This window comes from Heliangelus exortis, chromosome 1 (genome assembly GCF_036169615.1).
Source record: "Heliangelus exortis chromosome 1, bHelExo1.hap1, whole genome shotgun sequence".
Lineage (NCBI taxonomy): Eukaryota > Metazoa > Chordata > Aves > Apodiformes > Trochilidae > Heliangelus > Heliangelus exortis.
Window position 1 is genome coordinate 19,452,724 of NC_092422.1, and position 12,378 is coordinate 19,465,101.

The following is a 12,378-nucleotide window of genomic DNA, read 5'->3' on the forward strand; positions in this document are numbered from 1 at the left end:
AGTGAATTGTCAAAAGTGTGCTGGAAATCCTCTTTGATTTAGAGCACCTATTGTGGCATGGGGCTTCTTGAAGGAAATAGATTGCCTCTGAGATCTGCTGAACTGCTGTTTGTCTCTGTAGGGTTAAAATAAAAAAAATACAATTATGGGGATGTTTGTATCTCATGCTTAGTTTAGCTGTCTAAAAGGCTGACTGAAACAGATGCAAAACCCTAATGAGTGAAGTGTGGTCTAAGGTCCTTCAGAGACATGCTAAGTCTGTCATCAAAGGGCAGATTGTTTGCTTTCTGCAACTAATTGTTTACATAGAAGTAATACTAATTTCCCAAAGAAATAGTTGATCTCATTTCAGCTGTGGCTCCAGACTTTGTCTCTTCCTTCTAGAACTGAGCTATTCCATGACTGATTCTTTTTCCTTGCAGCAGAAATAAGACCAAATGTATACCTTATTCAGGGCTTTTTCCTGAAGAGTTTTCATTTGAATATCCTGCTTTAGGTTTCGTTTACTTTTAAGAAAAGAACTTGAGATTGTGGCCTTGTTATGCTGCCATGACAGGACAAAGCCATTTACATTAACTTTGTTTCTGCTTTTCTACACTTCCCACCCTGAATGGTATTTCTAATACAATAGCTGCTACTTTCCAGGCTGTATCTAAATAAACAAGCATCTTAGCCTTTTATCACAGGGTTAATGCATCTCTTTCTTAATCTATATAGAAGTAAAGCTCAGACTGCATTCCATGCATGCTTCAAAATAATCTACCTAGAAGCAGCTAAGTGGAGGTCATTCATGAACACTTTATTATTGCCTGCTGGATTTCTGACACTGTAGATCACATACAGCTTTATTATGAATGACATTCACGTTTTCTACAAGAAGCAATACTTACCTGTTACCTCAGATACATACTTGAAGTAAAAAGGTAACTTACTGAGAACAAGTTTTGCTCGTTATGGATTTTGTTCATTCATGAGACTCCCTCATGAAGAAAGTTTCTTCTAAAAATCTTACTTGGTGTTCAGACTTAGCCCTTACATCCTAGGAAGAGAAACAAATTAATCCACAAAATTTAGACAAGATACTAACGAACAATTATCATTAGTCACATTCTAGATCTTCACACTTGTTACATTGGCAATGAGTACAGGAGCTGCACATTGAAGGACTGCAGATACTAGAGTGTAGATAATGGGGATTTTCTTGGCAACACTGTGTATAACCCAGCAGGTCCCCACATAGGACGAATAGTTTGTTAGGTTTGGAAGTAATTCTTGACCCAAACTATCAGTAACAAGTGAGAGAACAAGGCGTTTGGGTCTCCTGCTTTGCCTTCCACCTTACATACCCATTATGTATTTAGACTGAGAACTTGAGTTATGGTTCTTGATTTTACAGTTTCAGTGGGGCTTTCAGGTGCTACCATTACGTGGATAGTGGTGTAATAGATTTGTGATTTTAGGATATAATTGTTTACAGTCACTGGGGTAGACTGTGCTAGTGCTGTACTTTATCCACTTTGTCATTGCAAGTCCAAGTGTGTTAGCATTGTTGCATAGTGCTGCAGGTCCTTGTGACTATGAAGCATTACAAGTGCTGGTAATAAAGTGGCTGGTGTTCATAACTCCAAGGAGAGCTTGCAATCCTGCTATAACTTACCTCTCAAAACATTTTTCCCTCCTTCATAAGGCTTTGGCAGCTCGACTACATCTGGGTTTAACTTCAGCAATCCCGGCATCACAGCATCAGCTGGCCTGACGTTCGGGGTGTCTAATCCTGCATCTGCAGGCTTTGGGACAGGAGGGCAACTTCTTCAGCTGAAGAAACCTCCAGCTGGAAACAAGCGAGGGAAAAGATAGGCTCCCCTTTTGGGGAAGGGAAAGTAAATCAACTTTGTTCATCTGAAAAGTCTATTTTTCTAGATTGATGCATTAATTAAATTGCATCCCAGGAGATTTATAAAAATTTTGCTACTTTTCCCTAATCTAAAATACAAAATGAAATCCTATTGAACAGCTATTTTCTTGTGAATAGAAACTCATTTATGTATTTTTATTTTTGGCCCTAGTTTTAGAAATGTTCTATACTGCATTATTATCAAAGAATCTTGTAAAACCATCTATTTAACCTAGTGTTAGTAGCAGAATATTTTTTGTTAATAAGCTTTATACCATATGAATATATGCATATTTGTTTTTTGTACAGATAAAATATATTCTAGTACCAATACTAGAGTTCATATCTTCTGTTTCTGGATATGGCCTTTAAATCTACTTCAGGGTGTTTTTGTGTATATGGATGTAAATATATACAGTACAGTGCACACAGCTGTGTGTATGTATGTGTATATATATGTATAAAACACAGATGTGCAAACCTTGCCCCATAGACAGATCTCCTTTTCTTCATGTGTGCTGTTTCTCTGTGTTGCCCTGTGGTCCTATATTTTGATGTTCCTAGGAGTTTCAAATAGCAGGTCCTGGGCTGTGTCATCATTGCTTCTTGTGTTTTTTTTGTTATAACCAGCTGAAATACGATGTTTACTATTTCATAAAGTTTGGTAAATAGTAGCTGTTTTTTTAAAAAATCTTGACCCATTTAGCAGCCAAGTCTAAAGAAGAATTTGAGATTTTGACACAGGTTATGTTCCCAAAGTGTTTGGTGGCTGTTTTTTTCCCTGAGCTGAGCAGTCTGTAGGGCATTTCAGGATTTTAGCTGAAAGCTCAGGATGCCACAAGCTCTGTGGAAGCAGAGAGTTGTCAGGTTGGATGAGCTTTTCCCTGCAATTGGAGGAGATGGGATATGCTACTCTAATGAAAACCCAAGTTAGCTGTTGTAAGATGGAATTGATTCACTAGCTTCTCATCAGTGCTACTAGCATTGACTTCAATGCAGTTGTGTATCTGCTTTCAATACAAGGTGTAGTGCAATAAGTTGCTGCTAAAGAACAAGGAGAAAAATATAATTTCAAGGTTAATACTATTGCAACAGTAGTTTATGAATCTTGCATATTATAAGTTCATAGCTTGTTGTGCTGCATCTCCCGTTTGGTGTGCATTAGAAGTGGCTGGGAAAACATCCTAAGGAGGAAATAGATTAATTGAATATTTGCAAATAAAGATACAGGCTGAAGTGTGAACCTGGAACTTTGGAGCCAAGTAGCTGTTTTGTATATAACATGCATCAAATGAATATTCACAGTCATTTTCACAAAAGCACCTTTTTTCTAAAGCAGTTACAGCATAAGATTTTCTAGTACCAGGTCATTTGCTTTTTATTGTTAAAGTGTTATTAACATTTTGTATGTTTTGAAAGTGATGTCTGCATTCAGCAGTGATTGCTCTTTGACAGATGTTCAGTTTGTCACTTGATCAGATAAACTTAAGGGAAACTGAGCACAGAATTCTTCACTTTTGTACTTGTATGTTATTGCATCTTTGTGATCAGTCTCTTATGAAGGGATATAACGTGGGTTTTTATGTCTTGAAAAATAAAGCTTACAGTTTGTTTTGATTTCAACCTTTTTTTTTAAACTTTTTGGGCTGCAGTTAAAACGGTAATGTTTGTATTCCTTTGTTATTGCTTTTTTAATAGTTAATATGTTAAACCACTGGACTCTCTTGTAATGTATTAATTTGTGAAACCAATTCAAATTGTGTACTGTTTGTCCATATGTGCAACTTACCATTGTGCAAACAATAAAAGAATAATGCCGTTACCCTTGTAATACATATTTGCCTATTAGAAAGATCATTCCTGTTTTTCTCCTGTGTTAGAGGAGAAATAAAAAGGTGATGGGCTAATATGTAGAATCATTTTTCCTAGAATTTACATAGTGCAAAATTGTTCTTGCTGAAGTTAGTTCCTGTCTTGATCTCTGAATTGGAAGTAGGGGGTGAAGGGGGGCAATTGTTTTAAGGGTTTGTCTAGAATATCTTCAGAGTGCACTTTATAAACCTGGATCATGCTGCAAAGTAACACAGTGCTGGGTATGGCTCTGAATTAGAAAGCAGAACCTGAACCTCCTGGGTTATCTGTATCTCTGCCACTCAGCAAGCAGGGGCTAGATGAGCAGTGAGGTGGATTGAGAGCTGTCTGTGTGACAGAACTCAGAGGGTGGTTGGGGATCAATGGAGCAGGGTCAAGTTGGAGGCCTGGAACCAGCAGTGTCCCCCAGGGGTCAGTACCCGTTCTGGTCTTGTTCCACGTGTTCATCAGCGAGTTGGATGAGGGCGCAGAGTGTTTCCTCAGCATGTTCACTGATGATACAAAGCTGGGAGTGGTGGCTGCCACGTGAAGGCTGTGCTGCCATTCAGTGTGACCTGGACAGGCTGGAGAGCTGAGCAGAGAAGAACCTGATGAGATTCAATAAGAGAAAGTGTAGGGTCCTACATCTGCAGAGGAAGAACCCCAAGCATCTATGTAGGTTAGGGGTAGATGTGCTGTTGCAGTTGGGAGGAGAAGGATCTGGGGATCCTGATAGATAATAAATCATCCAGGAGCCAGCAGTGTGCCTTTGTTGGCAGAAAGGCCAATGGAATCCTAGGTTGCATAAAGAGGAGTGTGGTCAGTAGGTTGAGGGAGGTCATTCTCCCCCTCTACTCTGCCCTGGTGAGACCACACCATCCAGTTCTGGGCTCCTCAGTTCAAGAGGGACAGGAACTACTAGAGAGAATAGTGGAGGGCAACAAAGATAACTGGTGGATTGGAGCATCTCCTTTATGAGGAAAGGCTGAGAGAGCTGGGACCCTTTAGCCTGGATAAGAGAAGGATGAGGGAGATCTTAGAATCATAGAATCTGCTGAGTTGGAAGGGACCCACCAGGATCATCAAGTTCAACACCTCTCCCTGTGTAGTGTACCCCAAGAGTCACACCATGTGCCTGAGGGTGTCATCCAAATGTTTCTTGAACTCGGGCAGGCTCAGTGCCATTACTGCTTCCCTGGGCAGTCTATTCCACTGCTCAACCACACTCTGGGTGAAAAAGTTTTGCCTTACTTCTAACCCAAACATCCCCCAGCACATCTTCCTACCACTCTCTCGGGTCCTGTTGTTGGTCACCAGAGAGGAGAGGTCAGCACCTGCTCCTCCTCCTTCCCTAGTGAGGAAGGAGTGCACTGCAACGAGGTCTCTCCTCTGTCTCCTCTTCCCGAGACTGAGCAGACCAAGCACCTTTAGTTGCTCCTCATACAGCTTTCCCTCTAAACCCTTCACCTCGTTAATGTCTGCAAGTATCTAAAGGGTGGGTGTAAGGAAGACAGAGCTGGGCTCCTCAGTAGTTCCCAGTGATGGGATCAGGGGTAACAGGCACAAGCTGGAACATAGGAGGTTCCATCTAAACATAAGAAAAACATTTTTATTCTAAGGCTGACAGGGCACTGGAAGAGGCTGCCCAGGGAGGCTGTGGAGTCCTCTTCTCTGGACATACTCAAAACCAACCTTGATGCAGTCCGGTGTAATGTGCTCTAGGGGATCCTGCTTTAATGGGAGAGTTGGATCAGATGATCTTTAGAGGTCTCTTCCAACTCTGATAATTGTGTGATTCTGTGCTCTTGTTTCTTTTTACATTGTCAACAGTTACGTCCTTAATTTAGCCCAAGTGAAAAAGTGATTGTGTAATAAAATAAACACATGCTGGAGTACAAACTAAAGTCACAGTGGGATTTGGAATAATTATATTCCCAGAATATTACTTGGGTGGTTGAATTTAGATGTGATTTTCAGGGATCAACACTGTATGCATAGTTTCACATTTTTTTTTTCCTATTTAAAGATGTGCAATAAAATTGGAGTGCAAAATACAAAAACATTCAAGGCTTGGTGTTCTACAAGGCAGGTTAAGAAGCTGACCTGTACTTAAACACCATGAAATGAAATAAAGTCTGGATTATTTGTTCTGTAAAGAAAAAAAACGTATCTGAGGAAGGCTGAAGTCACATATGTCAGGTGTGGTTCTCTGTTAGCTTGTACCTTGTTTTAGAGCTGTGATGTAAACTTACTTATGTGCTCTCTTTAGCTGGAGATAACTTGTTTTTTCTTCACTACTCTTCCTACAATGAATGTATTAGGAGGTAGGATAGTGCTATGCCTCAAATTTCTTGTTTTGTAAACCTCTTCCTGGTCCAGCATCTCAAAACTTTCTTTACACTCACAGTTGTCTCTTCCTGACAAGCTGGCTCCCTGGCTACTACCACACTTGCTTACTGCTTCCTTGCAGATGGGAAGGGAGGCAGGAGGTTGAAATAAGGGGGAATGGGGCAGCATTTATGCATCTTTCTCACCACAGGAAACACAAATCCAGTTATTCCTCCTCTATCTACATATTTGTAACATAACTGCATTTTGAACCTCAATTCCTATTATAACATATTTTTTTAATGGAAATAAAGTTCAGAAATACAGGTTTAGTCACCTTTTTTTCCCTCCTTGACATCAGAGGTAATTCTTTGGTTTATTTCCAGTCCACTGCTCGTGTTAATAGTTGAAATAGTCCAGAGTCACTCATATCAGCTCTGACATGTTTTAGATGCTAATAGCATGAATGTCTCAGAAGAGATGATAGAATTTTTCTTAGTGAAAAATTAAGAATAACTGTATAGTAAAAACGCATCCCTCCTGTAAAGTGTAGACGACTAAAACTCGTATTCAGGTTTATAAGAACAAAGAACTGGCTGTGTGCAAAAATTTTTAGCAATACATTGTGCAGTTTTTGGACAAATTGCTGGGATTGTTCTGTCAGACTGTTTCCCACTCATTAAGTATGTTTCTGCCCTGTGGCTAGATGCTGATGGGTGGTTAAAATATCACATTAGTAGATTTGTACAACTGATGTAGATCAGTGGTTGGGCTTGGGGGGGGAGTGACACTGAGCTGGTGCCCACAGCTGCTTTGGGAGGGGGGGTTACCTGCTGCAAAAGTGCCAGAGGAGCTTCAACCCACCTAAAGTCTCCTACCCAACTGGACAGGTAAGTTGGTTAAAAGGAGGATGGAGCTGGTGAGGGGGAGGAGAAGTGGAGGGAGAGATGAGGGGATGTAGAGCACAAGGCTTTCTACTGTGAAGGGGACAACTCACTTAAATCCTGTTTCTGATCATTTCTTCTGAACTCAATGTTGATTATTTACATGCTGGTTATTTTTTTTTAACTTAATAACAGAAAGAGTAAAAAATACAAGATGATGGGATTCCTATCACGATTCCAATAGCTTGGTTGGAGAATGTTTCTTTCACCATATGACAGGAAACTCAGGCAGGCATAGTTATCATACAGTATGTCACCTCATTTGTATTCTCTTACACTTTTAAAGGCAGTAGGGTTTTGCTAAACTTCAATATGTGAACAGTCCTTCTGACCCTTTTGGCTCCTGTCATTATGAGGTTTATTACTTAATACTTTTATACTCAGCTGCAGGAATTTAATCTTTATAGCCCATCGCTGCAGTTGAAGCACCGTAGTGGAGAGGTGAGTATGCTACATGTTAACTTCTGCTTTAATAACTTTTCCAAAGAATTGCTTACTTTTTGTTTTTTCACCTTTAAGAAGTAAGGTGACACAAGCTTGCTACAAGCAGGTTATGATTAAATTTAGAAATTTCTGCAAACTTTTAAAAAAGCTTCTGGGTTCATTTCGTTTGTGGTCTGCCCCTCCCAAGTTATCAGGTTAATTCTGCTAAACACTTGCATGGAAAACTTGGAATTACATACTCCTGTCCTAAACAGGTCAATAGCCAAGCAGATGAGATATTTTACTTGTTTGTTCAACTAATGTCTCACAAACTAATGGATTTCCCTCTTTTTTTTTTTTTTTTTTTTTTTTTTCTCTTCAATGCAGGTGTCACTGTACGGCATTTGCTTAGGCAACAGAAAGACAGAAGCATTCTCAAAAAAAATTCTGCAATTGCTTCCAAAATCCAATTCTGATAAAAGGCTGGTATATACTTCCCAGGCAAGAGATTTCTTGCTGATTCTTTTATTCCATGTGACACACTGGGGTAACAGCATATGCTTCAGAGGTGAGCAAGCTAGGATGAGGTTTTGATCAGGCACTTTAGTGTAATAAAGAGGGAAAGAAATACAGACTTGACAAGTACTCAATTATTTAAAATCAAACTATTATAGAAAATTTTAAATTCTGAAAAATACCTTGTACTCTTAAGAAAAAAAGTGGGTGACTTGAGTGATGGAGGGAAAATTGTGACAGGCAGATTGAGTAGGCTTGCAGTTAGGTGAAACCTTGGAGAAAAAAATATACACAAACTACATACTGTTGAGGAGCTAAAGCACATCTATTAAACCCATGGTTAGCTACAGAAGTAGACACCACTGTAAACTGAAAAAGCACCAAGACCCACTAATCCTCTTTAACAATGCTAGCATTTCTTGGCTTTTTGGACCAACTTTATTTATTGACATACACATAAAGGAATTGAACCTTGAAGTACAGGGGTCCTTGCAAAAAAATTAAAAAATTTTAAAAATCCATCTTTCCAAAAAAAAAGGCTTGAAATGGATGGGCCCAAATGACAATGAGCAGTTCAGCCAGCATGGTCCTTACCAGTGTGGGGACACATCTCTTCCTTTGCAGGAGACGGGTGGAGTGGTGAGGGTGTATCACACCAGCCTTTGTTTTGTGTAGGTGTGCTTGGTACAGTTTTCCACCCTGTTGACTCCTTTATCCTTACCAGCAATGCCAAGGGCAGCTGTGGTGGTTCTAATTTAGCACCAGGCCAGGCAAACTGACAGAGGTGATAGCAAAAGGAATTTGCTAGCTTTAGTACCATGGAAATGAGTCTTAGCAATGCATGTTAAATCAGTTTCAAACAGGAAGTATCTTCTTTTTCATAGAATCATAGAATGGTTTGGGTTGGAAGGAATCTTAAAGCTCACCTAGTTCCAACCCACCTGCCATGGGCAGGGACACCTCCCACCAGACCAGGTTGCTCAAAGTCCCATCCAACCTGGCCCTGAACACCTCCAGGGAGGGGGCAGCCACAATTTCCCTGGGCATCCTGTTCTAGTATCTCACCACTAGGAAGAATCAGAAGAATTTCTTCCTAATGCCAAATCTAAATCTACCTTCTTTTGGCTTTAAACCATTTCCCCTTATCCTGCCACTACATACACTTGCATTAGTCCATCTCCAGCTTTCCTGTAGGCCCCCTTCAGGTACTGGAAGGCCAATAATAGGTCTCCCCAGAGCCTTTTCTTATCCAGGCTGAACCACTACAGCTCTCATCCTGTCTTCATAGGAGAGGTGTTCCAGCCCTTTTCTGTCTACCTTTTATTTTGGCTCCTAAGGAAACTGGTGGCTGCTGAAGGCGCTCACTGCAGCTAACATCACAATTGTTTACCCCGAAGTAGCAGTATAATGCTTAAAACTACAGAAGTGGCTTTCAATGAGTAGGGAAGTGTTTACATATCTCCAGCAGCCAAACCAGATGCAAGCCTTATCCCTGGAGAGGGCAAGACCTGCTTTGGCCACAGGGCAGAGCTCCTACATGACCCTGCAGTAGTAAAGTGAGAGCTCTGCTCTGAGAGTAAAGAGCCTTTTAACATTGTTTATTTTGGTTTGGAGCATGGAAATGCTCTGTCAGTGCCAATAGCAACCTCCTGCTTGCATCAGAGATGTGCAGAAGTGTTTGGAATCACAGAGAGGCCATGACAGCACTTCCAGGTTGACCTGTACACAGCAAGAAGCTCTGAAGATGTAGAATCATAGAATAACACGGTGGAAGGGACCTCAGTGATCATGTGGTCCACACTTTCTTGGCAAAAGCAGGGTCTAGACAGCCCAGCACTCTGTCCAGCTAAATCTTAAGTGCCCAATGTTGCAGAATCCACCATTTCCTGAGGAGATTATTCCAATGGTTGGCTGTCTCATTGTGAAAATTCTGTGCACTCAGAATCTCCCCAGGGGTAACTTGCACCCACTACCTGTATTCTGTTCCATGTGACTCCCTGTAAAAAGGGAGTTGTCACCTTTGTAGCCTCCCTTCAAGTACAACCTTTCCTGAAGGCAGAGCAAAGGCAAATTTCTGAGCTTTCTTTGTGCCACAGGCTTCCCAGACCTTTGATCCTCCTTGTGGCACTTGTCTGGACATTCTAGGTCTATTGTGTGTTTAATGCAAATGCCTATTATCTTAAATGTATACTTTATTAGTAATAATATTTGGCTAGAAATGCTTTTCTCTGTAATTTATCACTTTATTCTTGAGAAGCATCACCTTCCTTATCACCTCTCCCTGTGCTTTATTTTGAGCACCACCACAGGCAGCACACTTGTTCCTCTTTTCTCTGCATGGCAATACCTGTCCTGTCGTGGTAATGGGGTTTGCCAGAGCTCCTGGGAAATACTGGGGCATATTTGTATAGGACTGTGGGCTTATGGTTGGTGACAGCATTCCAGCAGTGACAGAAATGATAATATTAAAAACCAAATACATGGTGATCCGGGTGTCACTTCAAGTTAGCACTGAGACAGGAGAGAGGGCAGAAAATTCCAAATCCCTTGTGGTAGGTTATAACTTCCTTTAAGATAAGTAGTATTTGAGCTATGCTGTTGCCAGCAAGTAAAACAGCAATGATGCAAGCAAATACAGTCTTTTTTACTTCTTTCGTAAGCACACTTATAAAAAAAAGTCCTGATCTAGAACATATCCTCATAAATAGTTGTTTCTGCACCAAGTTGCTGCTTCTTGCTCATCTGCTCTAATCATCCCTATATAAAATCCAAACCTGAAAATTAGGCTGTAATAAGTCCTGTTGAACACTACAGAGAGGAGAGCTCCTTAATCTTGCAATACAGGCAGCAGTCTGGGCCATGGCTGCATAGTGACTCTGCTTTCACTGTATTGTGCCTAAATCCTTGTCTATGGCATTATGAGGTAAGCAACAATAAGTTTCTGTTTTGAAATTGTCCTCAGTTATCTCTCTGAGCACTTGATAACATGGTTGTGGTTTATTCTCTGCATGGCATAAATTAGCATGTGAATGGGGGCACTTCCTGCCGTTTGGGGGTTTTCTTTTTTAATAGAAATAACTTTATAATAAATGATGGCCTTGTAAAATTGGACAGTCTCACTGGAAGGGCAGGCTGTGGGAATATGGATTTAGTGAACAAGAAGTAATCCTTCCCTTCTTTTTATCTGAGGAGAAGGAAAAAAAGCTAAAATTCTTTTATTTTTGCCAGTGGCTGGAGTGGTTGGTTAGAGCAGGAGTAACCATTCAATTAGGAAAGGCCATCCCTTTCAACTTGAAGATATGCACATAAGTTTTGTGTCCAGGGTTAAATAAATTGTAACAGCAATCTGCTGGGTGTGCAGTAAGTGAGAGCTGCAGAAATCAGGGTACTGACTCCCAGGAGAAGAGCATGATAGTTACACTGATCTCAGCTGAATAGTCACTCAGTGCTAAAAAACTCCTTGAAAAACTCAAGCCTCAGTCCAGTGGGGCTCAATTTTGAAACTGAGGGATGTTTTCTGAGAAACATTCTCCTCTTTTACTTCTGGCAGTCTTGCCCTGGTGAGTTTAGAGGGAGATGTCCCCCCGCAATTAGAGACCCTGTTACCCTGTTGAATCAGTCACCTCCCTTCACCCTGCATCCCTTGACCCCCTTATCAGGACAGGGGTGCACCCTGGAGCCATCCCTGTGATACCAGAGGTGTCTGTGTTGGCTGTGATAATGTGGTGCCAGCACTGGTGGCTCTGTCACTGCTGGGCACTGATAGCAGGGGCTGAGCTGTGCCTGTCCCTCTGCTTGCTGCCGCTGCAGCCGCTGCAGATTCACAGCCCAGCCCTCGAGCATGGTGCCAATTTTGGGTCATTTCATTCAGTTATTTTCACAGTCCTCTGACTCCTTCTGTGAGTTTTGGGGTTTTTTTCCATGGGTCACCTTGTTCTAATTATTTTCCAGGAAATGAGAGCCAATAAAAGAAAGCCTTTCTGTTATGAATACATGTGTATTTTAAAATGTAGATATTAAAAACGTTCCCTAAGCAGAAATAAAAACCAGTCCACCTTATGCAAGTAATACCACAATCAGAGAAGCAATTTGGGCCTTTAAATATACTGATGGTGTTTAAATAGCACTTACCACAAGCATAGTTACACCAGTGTAAAAGGTAGCCAATAATAACCAGGGCAGGAAGGCAAGGAAACCCTGCTAAATTAAGCTGATACATTTTAGTAACTATCCTTATCTGGAAAATTAAATTAGTGTAACTTATCAGTAAGGACTACACTCTTGATTACAACAGTTCTACATACAAAACACCTAGAAATGATTTAATAATTTCCCACTAACTTCACATGGGGGCAGCAAGACATTGCTTTATCAGAGAGAAATGGGGTTTTACCTGAGAAGTGCCTTTGCCAAGAGAAATGT

At 40.8% G+C, this 12,378-nt stretch overlaps 1 protein-coding gene across 7 annotated transcripts in view; it reads left to right on the forward strand.

Annotated features, from left to right (window-relative positions):
* The window catches only part of NUP58 (nucleoporin 58), a 39,339-nt gene extending 31,390 nt beyond the window's left edge, over positions 1–7,949 (forward strand). For 6 of the 7 annotated variants that reach the window (XM_071736152.1, XM_071736102.1, XM_071736113.1 and 3 more), the window contains one exon: positions 1,688–3,729. In XM_071736152.1, coding sequence (XP_071592253.1) covers positions 1,688–1,857 — 170 coding nt within the window. In that variant the 3' untranslated portion in view covers positions 1,858–3,729. Of the gene's footprint in view, positions 1–1,687; positions 3,730–7,827 lie in introns of those variants that run through there. The other variant, XM_071736143.1, reaches the window with a different exon arrangement.
* Positions 7,950–12,378: the final 4,429 nt, after the last annotated feature.